We start from the raw sequence: 26,560 nt of genomic DNA, 5'->3' as shown, positions 1-26,560 counted from the left end.
TTGTAGTGAATTTTGTGACCAAAAATAAAATGGAATAAAGTGGTAGAGTATGATGGGGGCTGTTGCCTAGCTATTTTAGGTAGGGGATGGCAAGAAGGTCTTTCTTGAAGAGGTGACATTTTATCAGAAACCCATATGAAGTAAGGGAGTTAGTCACAGGATATAAATATCTAGGAAGACAGTAATCCTGGCAGAGGGAACAGCAGGAGGAAAGCCTTAAGGCAGAAGCATGTTTGAGGAACCAGTATTTCTGGAGCTCAGTGAGAAAGAGCAAAGTAGAAGCAGATGAGGTTTAAGATAGAGACCAGTGCCGGATCATGCAGGGCCTTGAGTAATATGATAGATGGAAAAGTCAAGAACATTAAAAATGCAGAATAAAATACTTTTTTAGACTTGTAATTTTGAGATAATGCATGCTGAGATTAAAGCTACAGACTCGGGCTGTGCACCATCATTAGCGCTTGGTTCAAATTGAGTGTAATATAATTCTTAGAGAAAGCACAGGCCAGAGGTTTCCAACTAAGGCAAAGCATTGAGTGCTATTTCCAGACAGCTGGTGTTTCACCTAAATTAGCTCATCTTTCTGTTCTTTTTGTTTTGATTATTGATCAATTTTAACATGTATGTATCTGACAATATTATGAATACAGTATCATGGTACTGTTACATGCAAGGGACACCACATTAATATTCTTTAAGTAGTTTCCGTTCTGTTTGCATAAAAATGGTTTCATGAAGTATTTGTTTGGCACCTGTTCTGTGATCAGCATTGTGCTCAATGAAATGTGATGTATAATGTAATCAGAGATCACAGGCACTCAGTTAATATTTGTTGAATACAAAAATTATTTAGTTTCTTTTGTCCTCATGGTAGATTCATTTTTTTAATATACAGAAAGTATATGTATTTTTTGTTTTTGCTTTCTGCCAGGTGGAGCACCTACATAATTTCATTTTGTTTCGGTTTTCTATGGGCTTCATTGATAGCATAATTGCCAAATGTAAGTATGCTTTAAAAGAGATAGCAGAATGGAATTTGTGAGAAAAGTGAAGTATTGTTGATGTTTTTAAGTCTTAACTGTTTTGTTTCAGATTTTGCCACTGTGGTTGGTTACGTAGTTGTCAGTCGTCCTTTCCTAGACTTGTCTCATCCTCGACATCTCAAAAGCTCACATTCAGAACTTCTGGAGGTAAAGTGGTAGTAGTAGTCATACTCAATTGAAATTTTCAATATAACAATAAAGAAAAGCTAGTTTTAATCTTAGAAATATAAGTGAAAACTAATATTTATTTCTATCTCAGGATTACTACCAAAGTGGAAGAATGCTTTTGCGAATGTCTCAAGCTCTGGGTCGAATAGTTTTGGCTGGCCGTGAAATGACAAGATTGGCTGGGTAAGTAAGATTAGTAATAATGAGCAATTGCAGAGAATAATTTTTTTTAAATATGTTATCCTTAATGATTGTGCCCAGTTGAGGTTGAGATAAGGGGCAGTGAAGCCCCGTATTTCTTGCTCTTGCAAGCTGGTTTTGATAGAAAATTAGGAAGATTTTTCTTTGATAGGGAACTTTTCATGTTTCCTTAAGATAGCTGTTTGGAGCCTTAAACTAGGTTAGTTGTTCTCAAGCTGTCTGTTCTGTGGACACTGGTATTCAGTAAGCTGGGAAATGTCGAATTGTGGCAGTCTTTCCTTGATTCACAGAAAATTAAGTTAGTGAATAGAATTTTCTCGTTTGAACTTTTTTGTCCCCTACCATACTTTCTTTTTCCTTAGGTCTTTGATACCTGGCAACTCAGCAAAAGATAAACAAGGATGAGGTTGATTTTAATGAAAAAAAAATGAAAAGTTACCTTATGGTAGCTGTAGGTCCAGTTGTAAATATGGTCAGGGTGTCTAGTAAAATTGTTCTTAGACCATCAAATGGAGTTAAATATTTCAAAATTTCAAGGTCTAATATAAAGGGCTTGGTATGGTGTCAAAAAAACTATAATGTAAAAAAAAGCACCGTAAGTTTCAGGTCATCTGAAGAAATTAGATGTCTTTGGATCTTTCCCAGGCCTGTGATTAGTCTGCCTATTTCCTCTGTTCCTTCTTCTCTACTCCTTTGGCAGTTAAGGTCTTCATGGCAAGATAGAAGAAGTTACAAACTACTATGAGGAGTCTCTCCGTTGAGAATGCTGACATTCTTCCTACTTGTTAATAACTTTCTCATGCCTTTACAGTTCCTAGCATATGGGATGCTTCTGTTCCTTTAGGAAGTTTCTGCTTGTTATTCACAGAATGATTCTGTCTGCTTCTCTGGTTAGAGTGCTTTCTCTTCGACCATCATATCATTCTTCTACTCCTCAACTTCTTGTCATTAGTTTTGCTTTCTATCACCACAGTGATTTCTCTCTAATATTAAGAACACTTCATCTTTTTCCCTCTTCAGAGGAAGAAAGAGAGGAATCCTCCAAATTCTTCCATGTTTGCAGGGAAGTAGTGTGCACTTGGCATACTTAAAATAAATGACGTCCTCAGAGAGAAAAGCCAAGTTTATCCAAGGCTTTATAACTCACTCCAGCAGGAACTCAGGGTCCACGCTTCCTGGACCTAAAGAATGCACTAGCATTACTCCTTTTATAGTATTTACTAGAAAATTCCTTAAAATTCTAGTGGCAGAGAACCTTCTTGATTTGCCTGTTAATGAAGTATCTGTTGAGGTGGGATCCTATGAGACCTCTTTTCTTAGCTGCATGTTCCTGCTCTCCTGTTGAAGCATAATAATAAAACGTGTACTGTCACTAATACTTTATGTTGATGAGATGTCTTTTAAATTATCTCATTTAAACTAAATGATAAGTTTAGAAACTTCAGTTAGATTTGTATAAAGTAAAAAATATGAACTTAATGTTATATGTCAATTATATTCAAATAAATAATAAAAATTAAAGATATGATAGCCTTTGGAGTTTTGATTATGACTTCTTTTTTTTTCAGCTTTACTGCTCGGATTACAGAATTAATGCAAGTACTAAAGGATTTAAATCAGGGCAAATATGAACGCACCATGGTCTCACAACAGGAAAAAGGTAAATATGAATGCACTAGGTCACATATTATAAGTTTTTGCTGACATGACATGATGCTTTAATACTGATTTTCCCATTTAATGTATTGAAGGAGCACAAGGCATTCCCTTGATACCTGGTGTTGGAGAAATCATCAATGCAGATAACATTATAAAGTACGTACAGAAAAGGGTTCTTTAGCACCATAAACGTCTGTTAAACTACACGGTAGCCTTTCTCTTTCAGCTACATCTGCTTAGTGTTTAATGTAAAATTATTCTCTTTTTATTAATTTCCTCTATAGATTTGATCATGTTCCTTTAGCAACGCCAAATGGAGATATCTTGATTCGAGACCTTAATTTTGAAGTAAGTTTTTACATGGTTATATAAAAGCTTAAATCATCTTCAAAACATGAAATGAAGAACTGTTGTCTGAATATTTAACATAATTTTAAGGGTTCACTTAGTTTCTGAACCCATAAAATTGCTTTAAAAAGTAAGCCTTTATAAAGGAGGACTGCCTTCGATTAAGGTAGTCATAAAGTACTGTAAATTTCCAGTTATAAGATAAATATGTACCAGGGATGTAATGTACAACATGATCAATATAAAAACACTGCTGTATGTTATATAGGAAAGTTGTTAAGAGAGTAAACCCTAGGAGTTCTCATCACACACACAAATTTTTTTTCTATTTCTTTAATTTTGTATCTGTATGAGGTGGTGGATGTTCACTAAACTTACTGTGATAATCATTTCATGGTGTTTGGAAGCCAAATCATTATGCTGCACACCTTAAACTTAGACAGTGTTGCATGTCAATGATATCTCAATAAAACTGGAAGAAGAAAATAAAAAGTAAGTCTTTGAAATAGAAATTTATTTTTCTTATTTGACAGGACTTTAAAGTTTCAAATACTACTATCAAAAATCTTTTGCAAATAAAGTCCATCTGAAGAAAGCCATAGAAGATATAGATAATTGGAATCTCCGATGTAAGATGAATATTTAAACATGCAAATATAACATTAGTCTCTTTAAATTAAAATAATTTACCATTTGGTAGTATTTTGATGGTATAGGAGGATCTGTACCTATAAAAACAAAACATAGACTTTCATATTACTGATGAAAACAGTGGAAGAGCAGCACAATAGCACTGCAGATTGCCACTCACCCAAGACACATAGCATCTCGAGCCAAGTGAATTGTGATGCTGATCAATATAGTCTGTTAACCAAATGGGAATATGGCAGGCCAAATTAAAAAGAAAAAGCAAAAGATGAGAATTATTGTTATTGTATGATTTTATAAGACTCTTGCAGACCTAAGGGTTACTATTTAGGTTATGTGTCTATTGTGACTTTACGAATAGTTCACATCTGAAAATCTTGAAGATTAGTAACAGATGTCTATCATGTGGGCTGTCTCTCCAGTTCCAGGTACCATTACTCTAGAATAACACTGTCCAATAGAACTTTCTGCCATGATGGAAATGTTCTATATCTGCATTGCCCAGTATAGTAGCCACATGTGGATATTGTATTCTTGAAATATGGCTAGTACAGTTGAACTGAATTTTAGATTTTACTTAATTTTAATGAATTTGACCTTAAATAGCCATGTGACTAGTGGCTGTTGAATTGGACAGCACAACTCTAGAATTCTCTACATGCTTATGTTTATGGTTTTCTGTAATTTGTGTTGTATGTGGAGATTCTTTTCAACTGCTGTTATTGAAGGAATGTTGTCTGATAGTTTATAAAATAAGGAGTATAATTATTGGATTTGTTTTCAAAGTGTTATAATTATAGGTAAGTCTTCAGTTTTTCTCCTCTTAGTCATGTGTATGTATTATGTACGTCTCCACTTTCTTTTTAAGGAACTGTAAAAATGAAAAGTGTTAGTTATGCAAAGTACTTTGGACTTACTCAACAATGAGTATTATATATTGTAATGTTTATTTTAAAGCCAGGAAACAAAAAGGGAAGTACAGAAAATGTGAATATAGTTGGTAAATATTTAATGGCACAAGTATTACAGAAGTGTTTTCTCATTTAGCTCCAGGTGCTGCTTTGCTCCCTTGGCAAAGTAGATGGCCACCTACAGGGCTTGATTTCAGGAATAAAACAGAGCTCAACACTCCATCTTTGATAGATTTCCAGTAGCCCCTTTATTGTCACTACCCAAGAGTAAAAAGGGCCATGAGATTTCTCCATTGAAGAATCCTCTTAGCCCTTTCTCCTACTTTCCCTCACTTCTGCCTTTACACAGACATAGAATACGCCAACAATACAGATGCACACATGGCTTGAGCCTAGTGAGGAGAGATTTGGGATCTGTATGTACAGCCACATGGAATAAATAGATCATGATTATGGTCTGTGATATGCTCACTTTGTCATAAGGTTACCACACTAATGCTGTCCCTTTCATTTTAGTCCAAAGCCGCCCTTCCCTTTAAAGCCTTTATGTTTGAATTTTAGTATACTTCTGGCCAGTCCTGATAACTTCACTTTTTTAGTCTCAGAAAGGACCTAACTTTTTTGCTCTTATTTTGGAAAGTCTTATTTTAGTTATCAGTTACACCCCTGCTTGTTTAAGTTTTTTTACTCTGTGACCATGTTCTATATCACTGTTGTCTGTTCTGTGATTCTTGTATTGTTTTCTCCTCCACTTGGAGCTGTTTCTTTGACTTCTGTACTTTTGGTCCACTGTTACAAATTCCTCTTCTGTCTCTTTCTGACTTAGGGTATTCTAAGTTAGACTTGGCTTTTTCTCATTTATTTTGTCTATCATTTTTTTAACATAGTTTTGTTTTGTTTTGTTTTTTAATTCAACAAACATCCATCACTTCTTTGTAACATATGATTGTTCTCTATCCATCTGGCTTACTTGAAAATAAAGATTCTTTTCTCCTGCAAAGAGGCCTGATAAAATTGAGACTTGGCCATCACAAATAAATGTGTCCTACTTTATGATCAGTTTGCCTTTTGGGTTACCTAATAACCAAATAATATAAGCTTCTTTGAGACAGGAGATTTTATATCTTATTCCTTTATAAACTCCCTCAGCATGGCATATTTATATAGACTGGAGAAACCCTAAGAAATAACTACTTGTAGGTTATAATGTGGGCATTAAAATAGTACTTTGTAGCTTACTAAAATTTTTACCTTTTCAGTAAGCAAGCATATTTTAATGTTTAAAGAAGCCTAAGTAAATCTTCGTAAACAGCATACTTTTCATGTAATCTCTCTTTTATTTAAATCATATTTATGTGTAGAATATTTTGATGTTTTATTATAGTGAATTCATAGGAAGTAGGATTTATCAAGAAGTGATATTTCTGGGGGAATATTTTTATTGGTAAAGATATGGTGGTTCAAAGCATTCGTTGCCCCAGTAAAGCAATCCAGGATCCTCAATAATAGAGTGTTATTGGGACTTCCCTGGTGGCGCAGTGGTTAAGAATCCGCCTGCCAATGCAGGGGACACTGGTTCCAGCCCTGGTCCGGGAAGATCCCACATGCCGCAGAGCAACTAAGCCTGTGCGCCACAGCTACTGAATCCTTTGCCTAGAGCCCATGCTCTGCAACAAGAGAAGCCACCACAATGAGAAGCCCGTGCACCGCAACAAAGAGTAGCCCCCGCTCACCACAACCAAAGAAAGTCCGTGCACAGCGACGAAGACCCAACGCCGCCAAAAATAAATAAATAAAATAAATTTATATTAAAAAAATTTAAAAATAGAGTGTTATTAAGAACTTAATAACTGGTTTTCAGTGAAAGTTACCCTTGGCGTTTAGTCTTAATTCAACCCAGAAAAAAAAATACATGTTTTTACAAATCTTTAATTTGGAAAAATTACCATTGGCTTACCATGGCTGATGTCATAATTGGAAGTTTTGTCCAACATTATCAAAAGCCATGGAGTAAAGAAAAGTTAATGCTGAGTCTAAGACATTTGTGCATAGAAGAGTACCTAAGGATTTCAGTAACTCTAGTTATTATTTATACACATCATTACAAACTTGGTTTTTAGGTTTCCTGGCATGTTGCACCAAATAATGTGGAGGGGTATTGGATATCAGTGAAAACCACAATAAGCAGTTAGGTGCAGAAAACAGTACATATGGCTGACATTACCTAAATAAATCAGAGTGATAGGGAACCATTTAATTAATCGTTTTCTGAACTTTAAGGTGCTCCTAGGGGAAACACTTTTATAGTAGAGTACAATGATTATATATAATGTATTACTAGGAATATTCACTATTTTCAATTTTATAGGAAAAAGAAATATGTATTTAGAAGAAGTCCATCAAAATAACTCTTTAAAATAATTTCTCAGAAAAAAAGACAAATATCTGGAAAAGTCATTCAGAATAGCTCATTCTCTAATACACAACATAAAATTTACCATTTTAACTATTTTGAAGTATACAATTCAGTGGCGTTAAGTACATTTAGTGTGTTGTGCAACCATCACCACTATCTTCAGAACTTCTTCATCACAGCAAAGAGAAACTGTACCCATTAAACAGTAACTCATTTCTCCCCACCCCTTAGTCCCTGGTTACCTCTGTTCTACTTTCTGTCTTACTGAATTTGCCTATTCTGGATACCTCATGTGAATGGAATCATAATATTTGTCCGTTTGTGTCTGGCATATCTCACTTAGCATCATGTCTTCAGGTTCATTCATGTTGTGGCATGTACCAGAATTTCATTCCTTTTAAGGCTGAATAATAATATTCCATTGTATGTATATGCCACATTTTGTTTATTCATTTATCCACTTGGGTTGCTTCCACTTTCGACTGTTGTGAATAATGCAGAAGGCTCTGCATTCCATCAGAAAAAGTTCTTTCAGTGGCTTACAGCACCCTATAGGGTTTACCTGCCGTTACCCTACCACCACCTCTTACCTCTCTGAGCTCATTTCCTGCTACTCTTTCCTCCTGCTCATTCTTTTTCTGCAGAATCCTTTACGGTTTTTGAATAGGGCAGGTACATTCCTGCTTCAGCCTTTGTAGCTCCTTTTTGTGGGTAGGGTTGGGACTGGAACAGTCCCTCCAGATAAACTTCTAGTTTACTCTTTCTTTCACAGTTTTGCCCAGTTGTCATTTTCAGTGAGGCCTGGCCTGACCACCTTAAAAATGCAACCCCCCCCCCACCAGTTTTTTTTACCTTTATCTATTTTTTCCCTGTAGCACTTATTTTCTAACATGCTGTTTAATTTACTTATTTATTATGCATGTTCCTTATTGTATATCTCTCCCACTAGAATGTATACTGGTAAGGGTAAGGATTTTGTTGTGTTTTTTTTGTTCTTTGGGTTTCTTTGGTCTCTTTTACTCACTAATTTAGCTGCATTGCCTCTAACAGAGCCAGACACTGAGTATTCAATACATATTCATTGAATTAAAAAATAGGAACCTAAGGCTCAACAGTTTAAAAAAGGCAGGTTCCGCAGCCAGGCTAACTCATATCTCTGATGTCTTTTCCTGCTGTGATACGTTGCTGTGTGAGCTACAATTATGACTCAGGTTTTTTGATTCATCACCAGGTTGATTAACTCAGATAAGACCATAAGCTTAGAAATCAACCACTCTTGACATTTTTCATTCAACTTTACGTTGTTGCAGAGCAATTTGGTGGCACTTATAAATACTTAATAATACATATGTACTTTGATACAACACATAATTTCTAAGAATCTGATCTGTAGAAGTATTTCTCACTAGTGCATCAATTTGCTCTCTCAGAGCTTCATTGCAGTATTATTAAAAGAGCAAGCAAAATGCAGATGACCTAAATATTTAACAAAAGGAGAGTATTTAAATAAGTTATGATACATCCTTGCTATGGAATACACTGCAGGCATTAAGAGAGGAATGCGGAGAATCTGAATATACTGACCTGAAAGAACATCTGTGATATGTTGTTTGTTTTATTTATTTTAAATTTTCTTTCATTTTTATATAGCAGGTTCTTATTAGTTATCTATTTTATACATATTAGTGTATACATGTCAATCCCAATCTCCCAATTCATACCACCACCACTCTGCCTCCCACCCTTGACCCCCACCTCCACTCCCCCCCCACTTGGTGCCATACGTTTGTTCTCTACATCTGTGTCTTTATTTCTGCTGTGCAAACCAGTTCATCTGCACCATTTTTCTGGATTCCACATATATGTGTTAATATATGATACTTGCTTTTCTCTTTCTGACTTACTTCACTCTCTATGACAGTCTCCAGGTCCATCCATGTCTCTACAAATGACCGAATTTCGTTTCTTTTTCTGGCTGAGTAATATTCCATTGTACATATGTACCACATCTTCTGTATCCATTTGTCTGTTCATGGGCATTTAGGTTGCTTCCATGACCTGGCTATTGTAAATAGTGCTGCAATGAGCATTGGGGTGCATGTGTCTTTTTGAATTATGGTTTTCCCTGGCTATCTGCCCAGTAGCGGGATTGCTGGGTCATATGGTAATTCTATTTTTAATTTCTTAAGGACCCTCCATGCTGTTCTCTATAGTGTCTGTATCAATTTACATTCCCACCAACAGTGCGAGAAGGTTCCCTTTTCTCCACACCCTCTCCAGCATTTGTTGTTTGTAGATTTTCTGATGATGCCCATTCTAACCGGTGTGAGGTGATACCTCATTGTAGTTTTCATTTGCATTTCTCTAAAAATTACTGATGTTGAGCAGCTTTTCATGTGCCTCTTGGGCATCTGTATGTCTTCTTTGGAGAAATGTCTATTTAGGTCTTCTGCCCATTTTTGGATTGGGTTATTTGTTTCTTTTAATACTGAGCTGCATGAGCTGTTTATATATTTTGGAGATTAATCCTTTTTCCATTGTTTCGTTTGCAAATATTGTCTCCCATTCTGAGGGTTGTCTTTTTGTCTTTATAGTTTCCTTCGCTGTGCAAAATCTTTGAAGTTTCATTAGGTCCCATTTGTTTATTTTTGTTTTTATTTCCATTACCCTAGGAGGTGGATAAAAAAAAGATCTTCCTGTGATTTATGTCAAAGAGTCTTCTTCCTGTGTTTTCCTCTAACAGTTTTATAGTGTCTGGTCTTACATTTAAGTCTTTAATCCATTTTGAGTTTATTTTTTGTTTATGGTGTTAGGGAGTGTTCTAATTTCATTCTTTTACTTGTAGCTGCCCAGTTTTCCCAGCATCACTTATTGAAGAGGCTGTCTTTTCTCTATTATATATCCTTGCCTCCTTTGTCATAGATTAGTTGAACATAGGTGTGTGGGTTTATCTCTGGACTTTCTATCCTGTTCCACTGATCTATATTCTGTTTCTGTGCCAATACCATATCGTCTTGATTACTGTAGCTTTGTGGTATAGTCTGAAGTCAGGGAGTGTGATTCCTCCAGCTCCGTTTTTTTCCCTCAAGATTACTTTGGCTGTTCGGGGTCTTTTGTGTCTCCATACAAATTTTAAGATTTTTTGTTCTAGTTCTGTGAAAAATGCCATTGGTAATTTGGTAGGGATTGCATTGAATCTGTAGATTGCTTTGGGTAGTATAGTCATTTTCACAGTATTGATTCTTCCAATCTAAGAACATGGTATTTTTCTCCATCTGTTTCTGTCATCTTTGATTTCTTTCATCAGTGTCTTACAGTTTTCTGAGTACAGGTCTTTTACCTCCTTAGGTAGGTTTATTCCTAGGTATATTATTCTTTTCATTGCAATGGTAAATGAGATTTTCCTTAATTTCTCTTTCTGATCTTTCATTGTTAGTGTATAGGAATGCAAGAGATTTCTGTGCGTTAATTTTGTATCCTGCAACTTTACCAAATTTGTTGATTAGCTCTAGTAGTTTTCTGGTGGCATCTTTAGGATTATCTATGTATAGTATCATGTCATCTGCTAACAGTGACAGTTTTACTTCTTTTCCAATTTGTATTCCTTTTATTTCTTTTTCTTCTCTGATTGCTGTGGCTAGGACTTCCAAAACTATGTTGAATAAAAGTGGTGAGAGTGGACATCCTTGTCTTTTCCTGATCTTAGAGGAAATGCTTTCAGTTTTTCACCATTGAGAACGATGTTTGCTGTGGGTTTGTCATATATGGCCTTTGTTATGTTAAGGTAGGTTCCCTCTATGCCCACTTTCTGGAGAGTTTTTATCAGAAATGGGTGTTGAATTTTGTCAAAAGCTTTTTCTTCATCTATTGAGATGATCATATGGTTTTTTTCTTCAATTTCTTAATATGGTATATCACATTGATTGGCATATATTGAAGAATCCTTGCATCCCTGGGATAAATCCCACTTGATCATGGTGTATGATCCTTTTAATGTGTTGTTGGATTCTCTTTGCTAGTATTTTGTTGAGGATTTTTGCATCTATATTCATCAGTCTGTAATTTTCTTTTATTGTAGTATCTTTGTCTGGTTTGGGTATCAGGGTGATGGTGGCCTTGTAGAATGAGTTTGGGAGTGCTCCTCCCTCTGCTATATTTTGGAAGAGTTTGAGAAGGATAGATGTTAGCTCTCCTCTAAATGTTTGATAGAATTCACCTGTGAAGCCATTTGGTCCTGGATTTTTGTTTGTTGGAAGATTTTTAATCACAGTTTCAATTTCAGTGCTTGTGATTGGTCTGTTTATATTTTCCATTTCTTCCTGGTTCAGTCTCGGAAGGTTGTGCTTTTCTAAATGTGTCCACTTCTTCCAGGTTGTCCATTTTATTGGCATAGAGTTGCTTGTAGTAGTCTCTTAGGATGCTTTGTATTTCTGTGGTGTCCATTGTAACTTCTTTTTTATTTCTGATTTTATTGATTTGAGTCCTCTCCCTCTTTTTCTTGATGAGTCTGGCTAAAGCTTTATCGATCTTGTTTATCTTCTCAGAGAACCAGCTTTTAGTTTTATTGATCTTTGCTATTGTTTTCTTTGTTTGCATTGCATTTAGTTCTGCTCTGATCTTTATGGTTTCTTTCCTTCTACTATCTTTGGGTTTTGTTTGTTCTTCTTTCTCTAGTTCCTTTAGGTGTAAGCTTAGATTGCTTATTTGAGATTTTTCTTGTTTCTTGAGGTAGGATTGTGTTGCTCTAATCTTCCCTCTTAGAACTGCTTTTGCTGCATCCCATAGGTTTTGGGTCATTGTGTTTTCGTTGTCATTTGTCTCTAGGTATGTTTTGATTTCCTCAGTGATCTCTTGGTTATTTAGTAATGTATTGTTTAGCCTCCATGTTTGGATTTTATGGTTTTTTCCCTGTAATTGATTTCTAATCTCATAGCGTTGTGGTCGAAAAAGATGCTTGATATGATTTCAGTGTTCTTAAACTTACCAAGGTTTGATTTGTGACCCATGGTGTGATCTATCCTGGAGAATGTTCCATGTGCACTTGAGAAGAAAGTGTAATCTGCTGTTTTCGGATGGAATGTCCTATAAATATCAATTAAATCTATCTGGTCTGTTGTGTCATTTGAATCTTGTCCTTCCTTGTTAATTTTCTGTCTGGATTATGTGTCCATTGGTGTAAGTGAGGTGTTAAAGTCCCCCTCTATTATTGTGTTACCATCAATTTCCTCTTTTATAGCTGTTAGCATTTGCCTTATGTATTGAGGTGCTCCTATGTTGGTGCATAAATATTTATAATTGTTATATCTTCTTCTTGGATTGATCCCTTGATCATTATGTAGTGTCCTTTTTGTCTCTTGTAACATTCTTTATTTTAAAGTCTATTTTATCTGATATGAGTGTTGCTACTCCAGCTTTCTTTTGATTTCCATTTGCATGGAATATCTTCTTCCATCTCCTCACTTTCGTTCTGCATGTGTCCCTAGGTCTGAAGTGGGTCTCTTATAGACAGCCTATTTATGGGTCTTGTTTTTGTATCCATTCAGCAATCCTGTGTCTTTTGGTTGGAGCATTTAATCCATTCACATTTAAGGTAATTATCAATATGTATGTTCCTATTACCATTTTCTTAATTGTTTTGGGTTTGCTGTTTTTCTTTTTTCAAAAAATTATATTTATTTATTTATTTTGGGCTGCGTTGGGTCTTTGTTGCAGTGTGCGGGCTTCTCGTTGTGGTGGCTCCTCTTGTTGCGGAGCACGGGCTCTAGGTGCGCGGGCTTCAGTAGTTGTGGCACGTGGGCTCAGTAGTTGTGGCTCACGGGCTCCAGAGTGCAGGCTCAGTAGTTGTGGCGCACGGGCTTAGTTGCTCTGTGGCATGTGGGATCTTCCCGGACCAGGGCTCAAACCCATGTCTCCTGCATTGGCAGGTGGATTCTTAACCACTGCACCACCAGGGAAGTCCCTTGGGTTTGTTTTTGTATGTCCTTTTTTTCTCTGTGTTTCCCACCTGGAGAAGTTCCTTTAGCATTTGTTGTAGAGCTGGTTTGGTGGTGCTGAATTTTCTTAGCTTTTGCTTGTCTGTAAAGGCTTTTGATTTCTCCATTGAATGAGATCCTTGCCAGGAAAGTAATCTTAGTTGTACTTTAGATATATCATGCTACTCCCTTCTGGCTTGTAGAGTTTCTGCTGAGAAATGAGCTGATAACCTTATGGGAGTTCCCTTGTATTTATCATTTTTCCCTTGTTGCTTTTAATAATTTTTCTTTGTCTTTAATTTTTGCCAATTTGATTACTATGTGTCTTGGCGTGTTTCTCCTTGGGTTTATCCTGCGTGGGACTCTCTGCACTTCCTGGACTTGGGTGGCTATTTTCTTTCCCATGTTAAGGAAGTTTTCGACTCTAATCTCTTCAAATATTTTCTTGGGTCCTTTCTCTGTCTCTTCTTCTTCTGGGGACCCCTGTAAAGTGAATGTTCATGCGTTTAATGTTGTCCCAGAGGTCTCTCAGTCTGTCTTCATTTCTTTTCATTCTTTATTCTGTTCCACAGCAGTGAATTCCATCATTCTTTCTTCCATATTCTGTTCCCCAGCAGTGAATTCCACCATTTCTTTCAGGTCACTTATCTGTTCTGCTGCCTCAGTTACTCTGCTATTGATTCCTTCTAGTGTACGTTTCATTTCAGTTATTGTGTTGTTCATCTCTGTTTGTTTGTTCTTAAATCTTCTAGGTGTTTGTTCTTTAATTCTTCTATGTCTTTGTTAAACATTTCTTGCATCTTCTCGATCTTTGGCTCCTCCATTCTTTTTCCGAGGTCCTGGATCATCTTCGCTATCACTATTCTGAATTCTTTTTCTCGAAGGTTGCCTATCTTCACTTCATTTAGTTGTTTTTCTGGGGTTTTATCTTGTTCCTTCATCTGGTACATAGTATTCTGCCTTTTCAGTTTGTCTATCTTTCTGTGAATGTGGTTTTCGTTCCACAGGCTGCAGGACTCTAGTTTTTCTTGTTTCTGCTGTCTGCCCTCTGGTGGATGAGCTTCCTGTTGGGAGGGACTGGTGGTAGGTAGAGCTGGGTGTTACTCTGGTGGGCAGAGCTCAGTAAAACTTTAATCCACTTGTCTGCTGATGTGTGGGGCTGGGTTCCCTCCCTGTTGGTTGTTTGGCCTGAGGCGACCCAATGCTGGAGCCTGCCCAGCTCTTTGGTGGGGCTAATGGTGACTCTGGGAGGGCTCACACCAAGGAGTACTTCCCAGAACTTCTGCTGCCAGTGTCCTTGCCCCCACGGTGAGCCATAGCCACCCCCTGCCTCTGCAGGAGACCCTCCAATACTAGCAGGTAGGTCTGGTTCAGTCTCCTATGAGGTCACTGCTCCTTCCGCCTGGGTCCTGATGCGCATACTACTTTGTGCCCTCCAAGAGTGGAGTCTCTGTTTCCCCCAATCCTGTTGAAGTCCTGCAGTCAAATCCTGCTAGCCTTCAAAGACTGATTCTCTGGGAATTCCTCCTCCTGTTGCCGGACCCCTAGGTTGGGAAGCCTGACGTGGGGCTCAGAACCTTCACTCCAGAGGGTGGACTTCTGTGGTATAATTGTTCTCCAGTTTGTGTTCTCCCAGTGGTTATGGGATTTGATTTTATTGTGATTGTTCCCTTCCTACCGTCACATTGCAGCTCCACCTTTGTCTTTGGATGTGGGGTATCTTTTTTGGTGAGTTCCAGTGTCTTCCTGTCGATGGTTGTCCAGCAGCTAGTTGTGATTCTGGTTCTCTTGCAAGAGGGAGTGAGAGCACATCCTTCTACTCCACCAGCTTGATCCCTTCCATGAAATTCATTTTGTTTACATCTGTTCATATATTTTGTACAAGTCTTTATATATACCTTTCCTGAGCCATTTTATTATGGTATATTTCTTGTAAGCAATATATAACTAGATTTTTTTTAAAAGTACATTGCTTTTAAAAACCTCAAAAGCACAGCAAAATAAACATTATAATTCTTTACTGACCTCCCCAACTAGGCAGGATGAGTCTATTCAGCACCCGATATATTGTTAAATAATAACAAGTTGTAGAGCAGTATATATAGTACAATTCTATTTTTTAAAAAAAGACTGTTTACATACATAATTACTGTTTTCAAGAATTCAAGCTTTAGATCTTTGTGTTCTGATTGAGATTAAGTTGATATCAATCAATAGTGATATTTAAGTGGGAAAAAAAGTGACTGAGTAAAAATTGAAAGTAAACAAAAATAAAAGGTCTCTTCATCCATACCCTCCACTGCTTCTACCTAATATCACATTTATAGACATAATAGAAAGCTTATCATTAGCAAAGAACTATTTGACTCTACGGAAATGTTCATTGAGTGTATATTCTATTTAATTAATTCATAGACTCATTTCCTTTCAGGTTCGGTCTGGGGCCAACGTTCTAATTTGTGGTCCAAATGGCTGTGGAAAGAGTTCACTTTTCCGTGTTCTTGGTGAAGTAAGTAGAAATTGGCCTTAAGGCTTTGTAGTCTTATTTTGCCATATAATCTACCACATTGTGAAATTTACAGCTCTTCTTCCCCCTCCTCCTTTGCTTTTATAGTTATGGCCTCTTTTTGGAGGACGTCTAACTAAACCCGAGAGAGGAAAGTTATTTTACGTTCCCCAGGTAAGACCGTGTTTGAGTTATTTTATCATCTTTGATTTCAAGATCTTTTAACTTATTTTTTAAAAAACCACTTCTAATGATTTTTGCTGTGTTACTATCAGAGACCTTATATGACCCTTGGAACACTTCGAGACCAAGTGATATATCCAGATGGAAGAGAAGATCAGAAAAAGAAGGGGATTTCTGATCTCGTAAGGAAATGTTTATATCCTAGACTTACTGAAAACACTCCACTTCAGAGTCTTTATCTTAATCAGTTAAGTATTTTAGATTTCAAGTAGTTTATCCTAACCTTTTGTAAAGGCTTCTACAGCCTAATCATTAATTATAACTTTCCAGGTTGAGGTAAGATGTTAACCATGTTGCTTAAATATGACTTGTTGAATGTTTAACCTTGTCTTTACACTATTGTTTGTTTTCTCATTGCCCTTGTCCTTTAATTATGTACAATAGTAGTATTCTCTTTATGCTGCTAGATATATTTTGTCAAAATTAATATAAATAGGAAGTAAAGAGTTTAGGTTTACCTTTGTGCCACATTCTTTTGTGAAATGTGCCTTTTTTAGTGATGTTGGCAATAGTATTATAGTGATTCTAGTTTAAAAAATAAAGCAAGATAGAGAATGTTGGTTTATATTAAGCATGAGTTCATCTTTAATCATTTTGCTGAAAGGTACTGAAGGAATACTTAGACAATGTCCAGTTGGGTCATATCCTTGAACGTGAAGGAGGCTGGGACAGTGTTCAGGATTGGATGGATGTACTCAGTGGTGGAGAAAAGCAAAGAATGGCGGTAAGTGTGCTCTGAAAACACTGCAGAGCAATGCAGCTGGTTGCATAAAGTCACTCTTAGAATCCAGCATTTTGATAATCAGGGCATACAGTTTTGTTTTAATCTTTTTATTTAGCAATTATTATAGTGTGGCTTAGTTTATATGATAATAGAAGTATAGCTTGCATGTAAATTTGGAATTCTGAAAAATTCAAAAATATTCCTATGCAAGGAAAAGATGCACATCCAATTATATACTGTTAATCCGTTTTTCTAAAAGTTGGGGGAACTTTGTGGCACATAGGTCCTGGTTGGGTTATGAGATCCCTTTCAGTATTTTTTCCCTATAGACGCCTCTCTATCTTAGCCTATTCTCTCTAAAGTAGCTGAAGGTATTAGAGATGTTAATTTTATTATCATTTTATTCTTTATTCTCTTCTTGTCCTTTCCCTTTATCATTATATTTATCCTTGTTTCAGGGCTCAGTATCTACTACCTAAAGTTATTTAGAATTTTAAAATTTTCCTAATATAAAGAAACATTTGAAAGGAATTATTTTATGATCAACTAAAGTTATCCCAATCAAACATGACTACAAAATGTGACATATTAAGAGTGATTCTTTGAGTACTCTGTAAAGGGGGATAACTTTTATTTTATTTTTTGTAATTAATTAATTAATTAATTAATTAATTTTTGGCTGCGTTGGGTCTTCATTGCTGCACGTGGGCTTTCTCTAGTTGCGGCGAGCAGGGGCTAGAGTGCTCTTTGTTGTGGTGCGCAGGCTTCTCATTGAGTTGGCTTCTCTTATTGTGGAGCATGGGCTCTAGGCGCGTGGGCTTCAGTAGTTGTGGCGCACGGGCTTAGTTGCTCTGTGGCATGTGGGAATCTTCCCAGACCAGGGATCGAACCCGTGTCCCCTGCATTGGCAGGTGGATTCTTAACCACTGCGCCACCAGGGAAGTCCCAAGGGGGATAACTTTTAGGGAGTCATTTTCTAACTAGACATACCATAGTTTGAGCAGATCCAGAGGAAGTTTTTGGGGAGGGAGTGTTATAACCTTGTGGAAATTAGAGAAAACTGTAGCCAAGGGAAGATAGCAGAAGAATGGACCTGTTTCAGAATTGCTTACTGTTTATCTTCAGGTTATATTCTACCTTTTGGTTACCTCCTATTCCCTGATTGTTTTGCATGTTGTTCTTCTCCAGATCATACCCATTCTATATGAACTTAATATCAACTTAATATTGTGATTTGTCTGGCTAGTGAGATTAATCTAGAGTGATGAATGAATCATAAACAAAAGAGAAGAGAGATACCAGCCATACTCAAAGTGGAAATTGGGCTGAAGGCGTGAGAATTTAAAGTGATTGGGCATTTCTGAAATCAGTTTAGAAGATGCCTATAGAAATAACTGCAATTCAGGAAAACTAATTTAAATTCCTATACTATGACTTCAAAGAAAATGGAAGGATAAGGCAAGATTCACAAGTGGACACAATGGAGACTCAGAAAGAAAAATAAATCTGCTTAAACTAAGGAATTGTATATGTGTGGTATAAATGTTACACAGAGGGTAGTTTTTATTAGAAGATAAGAAATTTAAGGGTGTGCCTAGAGGAGTGAGAGTTTATTTTGGAAGAATAGGGAGTGGGGGAAGGAACCCTGTAAAGCCAGATGAACCACGATAGAGCTGGGAAATGGGGAGAGCTCACCTGTAACACGGTTGCATGGCCAAGCCCTTGACAGGGTGTGTTCTGTATAGGCCAACATTTGGAGAATTGAATGTGAAGTTTAAAAGAGAGCATATTGTTTTGCTACTTTAGAAGGGTTTGGAGGGAGTTAGAAAAGGCTAATGCAATAAATATCAACATTGCTGAAGTTGGGTGGAGAATGTGTATTCATTTTATTGTTCTTTCATTTTTTTGGTAGGATTAAAATTTTCAAAGTAAAAAGTTGATGGGAAGAGAAGACATAATTTTTATAAATTATAAAAACCTATAATTTATAAATTATAAAAATTATAATTTTTAGGAAGAACAGACTTTGAAAGGTTTAACCAAAACAATGAATCTATAAGAGTGAAGGTTGGTATAAAACAGATGAACCAAAGGAACTCTTAGGTAAGGAGAATCAGGATTTGAATTTGAGGGAATGGAATAAAACTACTGAATAAAGGGAGATCTGGTGAACACATTTCTAAAAGTCCCTTGAAAAATATCAACATAAATATAGGGGGAAATATTATTCCATTATTTTAACAGCAAAAAAATTAATTATGGTATGCTTGCCACAGAGTTTAGGATTAGCTAAGAATCTATTCTATGAAAGGCACTTAGCTAGGTGGCTGCCTTTATAATCTAGTTAGGAGAGCCAGATATGCTCATTTAATTGTGATACCAGGCAGGCAGTCTTCAGTGATAGTTACAAAGAAAATGCCCTAGAATATTGATGAGGGAAAGATTGGTTTGGAATGGCAGGTCCTGTTTAATTCTCCCAAGAGCCCTGTGAAGTAAGGTACAGATGAGGGAAAGACTTGGAGAACTTAAGCAGCTTACTGATACCAGACAGCTGCTGCATGGCAGAACTGAGATCCACGTGCAGGTGGGTCTGACCCCAGAACTCTTGCTCTTCACCAGTACATTACAGTATATGGCCTTCAATGTGCAGATGAACTGTCTGACCAGTTCTCTTCTCTCACTGTGCCTTGAAGTCTCAAGTGACATGCCTTTTTCCCCCGTTGCACCCATTTGGGTCCAGCCATCAGCTAGTCCAACCCTGGTCCAAACATCAGCCAGGGTTGCTCCACCTAGTATCATAAATTGGGCTGTCTTATTTCTCTGACCCGTAGTTTTCTTTTCTACTCTTTTGTTCTTGCTCTTCCTCTTTAGTGATGGTTTTTTTATATTGAATTATGAGAAAGTATATATGATAGAAAAGTTGGAATATTTATAAAAGTGTAAAGAAAGGCCCAAACCACCTTACCAGACATACCACTGTCATAAGATTTTTAGTGTTTTTTTAAATCCATTTTTGAAATGAATTCTTTTTCTTTTACCTAATTGGCAACTGTCCCCGTTCTTCAAACTCACTGAGATCTCTCTAATATTGACCCATTCCTTCTCTATAATTGATCAATTCCCTTCTGACTACCTTCTTTCCTGTCCAGCACAGACTTAACAATCCAGGGCCTGGCACATAGGAGGTACACAGGAGATATTTCTTAAAGGAATGAACAAATGATCCTTTCCCCTTAACTTCCTTTCCCACTTTTTGTTTTCTCATATTATTTAAACACCAATCCAAGAGCAATTGTTTGCCTTGACATTTCTGTACATTGGCTTCTGAGCACCACTGGAAAAAAAATCAGAGAATAAGATGGATTGGTGGCACTGCACTTCCATGGTTTCCGGTCTTACAGGGCTTCACAGCATGGCTTGGCAATCCTATTACTGATTTTTGTCCCTCTGTCTCATTTTTCAAGATAATCATTTGAAAACTACCAGTCTCAGGCTTTCTACCCCATTACCTATTCCACCACTCTGAGCAGAATAACTCTCCTCCTACTTCTTAAAGAAAAAAGAGATGCTGTTATTTCAGTTACATGACTGCTAATTTTTACTGAGTGCTAAATAGGCGATAGGCAGTATGCCAAGCACTTTACACAGGTTATCTCATTTCATTCTCGCCATAGTCCTGTGAGATGAGAGCTGTGAGTGTCCCATTTCACAGAGGAAACAGAATGTAGAACAGTTAAGTGGCTTGCCAGGCAAAGATATCTAGGAAATGTTAAAGCTGGTGGGGGGTGGGAGTGGCCTGTCATGCTCAGTCAGCAGTATGACTGCAGAGTTCGTATATTCCAAAATCTCCTTGACTGAGAAACCAAGTAGCTGACTGCATAGTGGGAGAGAGAAAGAAACATGATGAGAAAATTTCCATATAATGTGCTAAGTGTGGTGACGAAGGTATGCAAAGCATTGCATGGGAACACAGAGGAGGGGCATTTGTGGAATGCCTTCAAATCATCACTCCTCTTAGTAACTTTGCACTGGGCTGTCCTGACCTCCCTGCTCCCACTGTTTGTGGAGGATATGTCATCCTTCCTCTTGAGAAAGGCTAAATGTCTCCGTCTGTGTTTTTGGACCCTCCCTCCTCCAACTTTATCACATCCCTTTCCTTCAGTTATGCACCCCCCCGACACCCCCCCCATATTTAATCTCTTCTAGTCCTTTTATAGAAAGATATTTTCAGGTCTCTGTGATCTAAAAAGCAAACTCTGCCTTAACCAAAGGTCCCATGTAGTCTATACCTTTCATTCTCTGCACAGCTGAACTTCTTGATGGTCTGTCCTTGCTGCTTCCCCTTCCTCACACCTCTTATAAATAAGATATAAACCCCAAGAAAGCTGTTTTTATGTTTTAGTCATTCATTTATCAAATATTTGAATGTTTCCTATACTTTACAGGTGTACAGTAGTGATTAAAACAGAGTCTCGGCTTTTGTGAATATTATAGCCTAAGGGGTAGACAAAGAAACAGACAACATACAATTTACAGTATGTGAAGAGCTGCAGAGATGTTACAGAAGGGACCCACTTGGATTGGGGAAAGGGATCAGGGTAGGTTTGAGAAGGTGACATTAAGCAGAAATTTGAAAGATGCAAGGAGCAGAGTAAGGCGTTTGAGACATAAGGAAAGCGACATGTGCTAAGCCTGTAAGACCTGTGACACATTGTGTCCTGGTAGTTGAGAGGAGATGGTGGCTGGAATGTTGAAGTTAGAGAGTGAGTAGTAATAAGGTTGTGCGGGGCCTTGTAGACCATGGTAAGGAGTTTGAATTTTATTCTAAGTGAAATGGGAAGTTATTGAAGGGTTTTAAGCAGAAGAATGAAATTCTCTGTTACGTTTTTGGAAGATCCTCTCTGGTTACATGGAGAATGGGTTAAAGAGGTGCAAAAGAGGAAACAGGAGGCTATTTGTGGTCATCCAGGCAGGAGAGGATTATGCTCTGGGCTAAGGACATGATTGTGAGCTGGGGGAAAGTGAGTAGGGTCCACAGGACTGACTTGAATGGACTAAAAATGGGGGGGAGGGGAAGGGAGGAGGAGAAGGGAAAGATCAAGGAGGACTCACAGCTTTCTAGCTTGAGCAGCTGTTTGACAGTTTCATTTCTGAAATGTTCAAGATGGGGTGGGGGAAATGGATGAATGGATTTAAGGGAAAAATCTAGAAAATCCGTTGAGTTTTAGATTTTTAAAGTCTGCGAGTCCTGTAAGATATCCAAATAGAAAGATCAAATAGGAATTTTTGTGTATCAGTTTGGAAATTAGAAGGGAAGTATGGGTGAGGGAGATATATTGGGAGTTTACAAATGTAAATAATATTTGAAATCATGAGATTTGATGAGATTACTCAGAGAGAAACAACATAGGAAAAAGAGGAGAGGACCTAGGAATTAACCCTCAGGGACCCCAACACTTAATGGTCAAGTGAAAGAGAAAATGCTGGAAAAGAAACTGAGAAAACAGCATAAGAAATGGAAAGAAACTTAAATCCATGGTTTCACTCTCACTTTCTCAAGAAGGAGGGAATGGTCACCTGCGTTGAATGTTGCAGAGAAGATAAATTGGGCAAGGATAGAAAGTGTCCATTGGTCATGCAACATGGAGATCATTGTTAGGAGCAGATGACAATTTGGAATATCTGTTGGACAAAGGATCAGAATAAATAATTCCCAGAAAATAAGATACATATGGAAAATAAACAGCAAAATGTTCAGCATTATTGCTAATCAAAGAGATGTAAGCTATAATAACCTTGATGTTAATTTTCACTTATAAAATTAGCACAGCCTTTTAAAAATGAGCATGCCCAAAACTGACCGCAGGGATATATACAACAGGTGCACTCAAACATTGTTGGTGGGAATATTAATTGGCAACATAATATTAATTGACATTACTTAAGCAACAAAATGTTTAAAAATAGTCAGTTTTTGTATGAGTCATCTATAGTCTGAATTCTAGGATTTCATCAAAATGTGTACCCTCTAACCTGTTTTAGAGAACTTTCTTTAATACTAGTTTAAAACTCAACTTCATCTCCCATCAGTCTTAAAAGTTTTTGCTTTACTCTTAACAATATTTCCCATGTGTTACATTTTCCCCTTTGTTCGGGAAGACAATAAAAGCAATCAGGTTTCTTTATATTGTTTTTGTTTCTGAGAAGTAGATTTTTTGAGTTAGAATAATTTTCATCTTTGCTTTAGAAGACTGTAAATGAGTATTTAAAGTAAATCTATTTTCCCGTATTAATTTTAGCTCTCTAAATGATTATACAGAATATTTCTTTTTATGCTTCAGATGGCAAGATTATTTTATCATAAGCCTCAGTTTGCCATTTTGGATGAATGCACAAGTGCAGTTAGTGTGGATGTGGAAGACTACATTTACAGTCATTGTCGAAAGGTAAGTGTGATAAATTCTCAGTCCCCCCTTTCAGTTTACTCTGTGTCCAACCAAATATCTACCCAAAAAGAAGATTCCAAGTTGTAAAGTGACAAAATTACTATCATAGGATGATATCTTGCTTTAATATTTTAAACTGATAATTAATAGATATGAGTAAAAAGAAATTATCAATGAATTCTGAATATAATTCTTTTTAGCCGTGTATTAGATATAAAATAAATGTTTAAATTTCTTTTCCTTTTAACTCATTCTCTATACTCAGAGTTAATAAACTGATATTTTCTTAATTTGTTCCATCAACTTTACCTAAATATCATTTGTTTCTTTATAAAGAAAATTCAAAAAATAAAAAAAAACTTTAATTAAAAAAATTCGACAGTAATTATTTGGCAACTTTTAATTTATCCATTTTTTTCTCTGGCCTGGCCAGTATCTTACCAAGGCTTCTTTTAGTAGCCTTTTCTGAGGCTTTCTACATTGGTTCCATTCTTTAAGTAATTATTCAGTCGCCTCAGTTTTTTTGTTTTTTTTTTTTTTCCTGTGAGGAGTTGTCACCATCATCTATACTTTCGTTGGATTTTGAGAACAAGAGCAGCATAATGTAACTGTTTTAGAGTTTCAGTGTAAGCAAATGAAGTACAGGAGTCTTTTACCATGTTGCAACTGTTCTTTGGGAGTTCACAATAAATATAAAAAGTCATGATGCGTGTATACGGTATCAGTTCCTGCTGCTCAGAGTGTGGTCACAGCTCAGCAGCAGCGGCATTGCCTCGGAGCGTGTTAGAAATGTGGTCTCAAGCCCTACTGCTAAATCAGAGCCTGCGTTTTAACAAAACCCCCGGATGATTCAAATGCACATTAAAGTCTGAGAAGAAGTGGCCTAATGATGAAGGAATAAATTTGCTACATTCATCTTTTAGGAAGATTTTATAGCTACTGATTTTATTTCTTTAATGGTTTTCTGTTCTTAATCAGTTTTAGTCATTTATAATTTTTTATCCATTTGTCCATACATATTTTCAGATTTTATAGGCATTAGAGGTGTTTGTGGAATCTCTTACACATAAAACCATGTAGTCTCTACTTGATTAGTGATTTAGAGGCTCTTTGCTGGTAATTTTGTCCATGCAGTTTCCTCTTATATCTAGCTGTAGGCTGCAAGTCCCCACAAAGGATGCAATTCTCCTACGTATAGATTCCACTTAAAAGAAAAAAATTCTTATGGAGCCCCCAGTTGATAAATTATATTACTATAATGGCACTTGAATATGGATAAGCATGAAATGAAGTATGAACTTAAACTTAAAACTCATTTACAGAAGCTACAAAACCAATATAAACTTATAAATTAAGTACAGATAAAACTTTAAAACACAGTTTCAAAATTGCAGCATTAGAGAGACCTATGATACTGTTTTGCTGAAACTAAACCACTGGTTTAGGTTTAGTCTGAGGTCCAAAAATAATAGGAGGTCCAGATCTTATATTTTGAATTTTGCTTACGTATTTTGACTGAAGTAATTCTATTATAAAGAATGCCTTCATTAAGTTGAGATCTAATCCAGTTATTTTAGAATTGTAAGAGAAATAATATCTGAAGTGAGCTTTCAAAAATAAGATGTGTTACACCATCGAAATATATGTTTTATTAATAACTGACCATATACTTGTCATGCAGTTCCTAACCTGTTTGAGAACCTTTCCCATGGCAGCCAAACTTATGATACATTAAAAGTTTTAAATGATACCACTTTAAATCACCACTTGGTGCCAACAGAAGTGTAAACACAAACTTGGGCACTTAAATCTCATGATAGAAGTGATAAGAAGAATATACTTACTCAAAATTCTTTTTAATTATCAAAATGAATATAAAAATTGGAACTCATGGTGGAGATTTCCTGGCTACCCTAGCATGTATCTCAGCCTCGAGAGGTCCATTTTGAGAAACACTGATCTAGAGCAAGGTTTCTCAATCTCAGCACTATTGACATTGTGGGTTGGATGACTCAGTTGTGGGAGGCTGTCCTCTGCTTTGTAGGATGTTTGGCAGCATTTCTGACCTCTACTCATTAGACTTCTGTAGCACTCTCAGTTGCAACAATCAAAAAAGACCTTGCCAAATGTCCCCTATGGGACAAAATCCCCTGCCTCCACTCCCTGGTTGAGAATCACTGATCCAGAGCAACTAGCTGTATCTCTTAGTGTTGCTTTGAAAATTTGAAGAACAATCCATAAATCCTAATTCACAGTCTGAAATCCAGTAAGCTTGTAAAACCAAAAGATTTTTCATTATTTTGTAGCAAGCTCACTGGGTAGCCAGACCTGGCCTGAGCTAACAGAAGATTTTTAAGCTCTTATTTATCTCACTGAATGTTCATGTCCATATGTGTTGTTGCAGAAACACTGATGTGTTTGATTTCAGAATTCTGCCTCTGAACCCTCTGGGGGTTTTCCAAAATCTGAATTCTAAGACATTCCAAAATAAGGGTTTCCAATAAAAGATTATGACCCTGTATTTGAAAAACAAATTTACTGTAGGCAGTACTATATTGATTTAATTTTCCTATTTTTGACTTTTTGCTACTTTTACCACCTTTATACTCTTTTCATATATTTTTTCACAATAAAATATAAAATGTGCTAGGATATATATTTTCTGCCCAAAACAAAATAATACACTTAATTAAGCTAGTACCTATTAGTTTAGTTTTTTTTCTTAAAGACTCTGTTGATACTTGTTAGTTTTTATTATGTGGTCAATGGCCTGTACTTTGCATTACCTTAAACATTTGGCATCAGTTATAGTTTTTTCTCTTTGGCATTGATTTTTAACTATAGCTACTGAAGACAGTCATCTTAACAGCTTAAATTATATAGACTAGTTTAATTTGTGACTCTGTTATTGATATAAACCTTAATCATTTTCCTTATATTAGGTTGGCATTACCCTCTTCACTGTGTCACATAGAAAGTCTCTTTGGAAACACCATGAGGTTTGTATTTCTTATACTGAATGGTATAGTGAGAGTTTATTTTCATATATGAATTCAGATGATTATGGTTTTAGATTTCTTGGTGTATATTCCCTTATAAATATATAACTTAAGGGAAAAAGGTGACTCTAACTCATTTTTATAAAACAGGATTTTCATAAATATTATTGTAGTTGTTAATTTTGAAAGCTACAATATATGTAAACAGTCCCTAGTTATATATGATAGATATTAGAGAACCAGTTAGTGGTTCTCCAGTTTTATAAATGACTGTTG

At 36.4% G+C, this 26,560-nt stretch overlaps 1 protein-coding gene across 3 annotated transcripts in view; it reads left to right on the top strand.

Annotated features, from left to right (window-relative positions):
- ABCD3 (ATP binding cassette subfamily D member 3) overlaps positions 1 to 26,560 on the top strand; it is a 99,904-nt gene that overhangs the window by 56,986 nt on the left and 16,358 nt on the right. For 2 of the 3 annotated variants that reach the window (XM_082384406.1, XM_082384407.1), the window contains 12 exons: positions 932 to 1,001; positions 1,093 to 1,190; positions 1,303 to 1,394; positions 2,981 to 3,072; positions 3,164 to 3,227; positions 3,356 to 3,419; positions 15,798 to 15,875; positions 15,981 to 16,046; positions 16,148 to 16,237; positions 16,720 to 16,839; positions 23,181 to 23,285; positions 26,228 to 26,284. In XM_082384406.1, coding sequence (XP_082240532.1) covers positions 932 to 1,001; positions 1,093 to 1,190; positions 1,303 to 1,394; positions 2,981 to 3,072; positions 3,164 to 3,227; positions 3,356 to 3,419; positions 15,798 to 15,875; positions 15,981 to 16,046; positions 16,148 to 16,237; positions 16,720 to 16,839; positions 23,181 to 23,285; positions 26,228 to 26,284 — 996 coding nt within the window. Of the gene's footprint in view, positions 1 to 931; positions 1,002 to 1,092; positions 1,191 to 1,302; positions 1,395 to 2,980; positions 3,073 to 3,163; positions 3,228 to 3,355; positions 3,420 to 3,952; positions 4,049 to 15,797; positions 15,876 to 15,980; positions 16,047 to 16,147; positions 16,238 to 16,719; positions 16,840 to 23,180; positions 23,286 to 26,227; positions 26,285 to 26,560 lie in introns of those variants that run through there. The other variant, XM_082384408.1, reaches the window with a different exon arrangement.

The sequence above is a fragment of the Balaenoptera borealis genome (genome assembly GCF_965194805.1).
Source record: "Balaenoptera borealis genome assembly, chromosome: 1".
In the NCBI taxonomy this organism is placed as follows: domain Eukaryota; kingdom Metazoa; phylum Chordata; class Mammalia; order Artiodactyla; family Balaenopteridae; genus Balaenoptera; species Balaenoptera borealis.
Note: the sequence above shows the minus strand (reverse complement) of the source record. Positions and strands in the feature narration are given on the sequence as shown.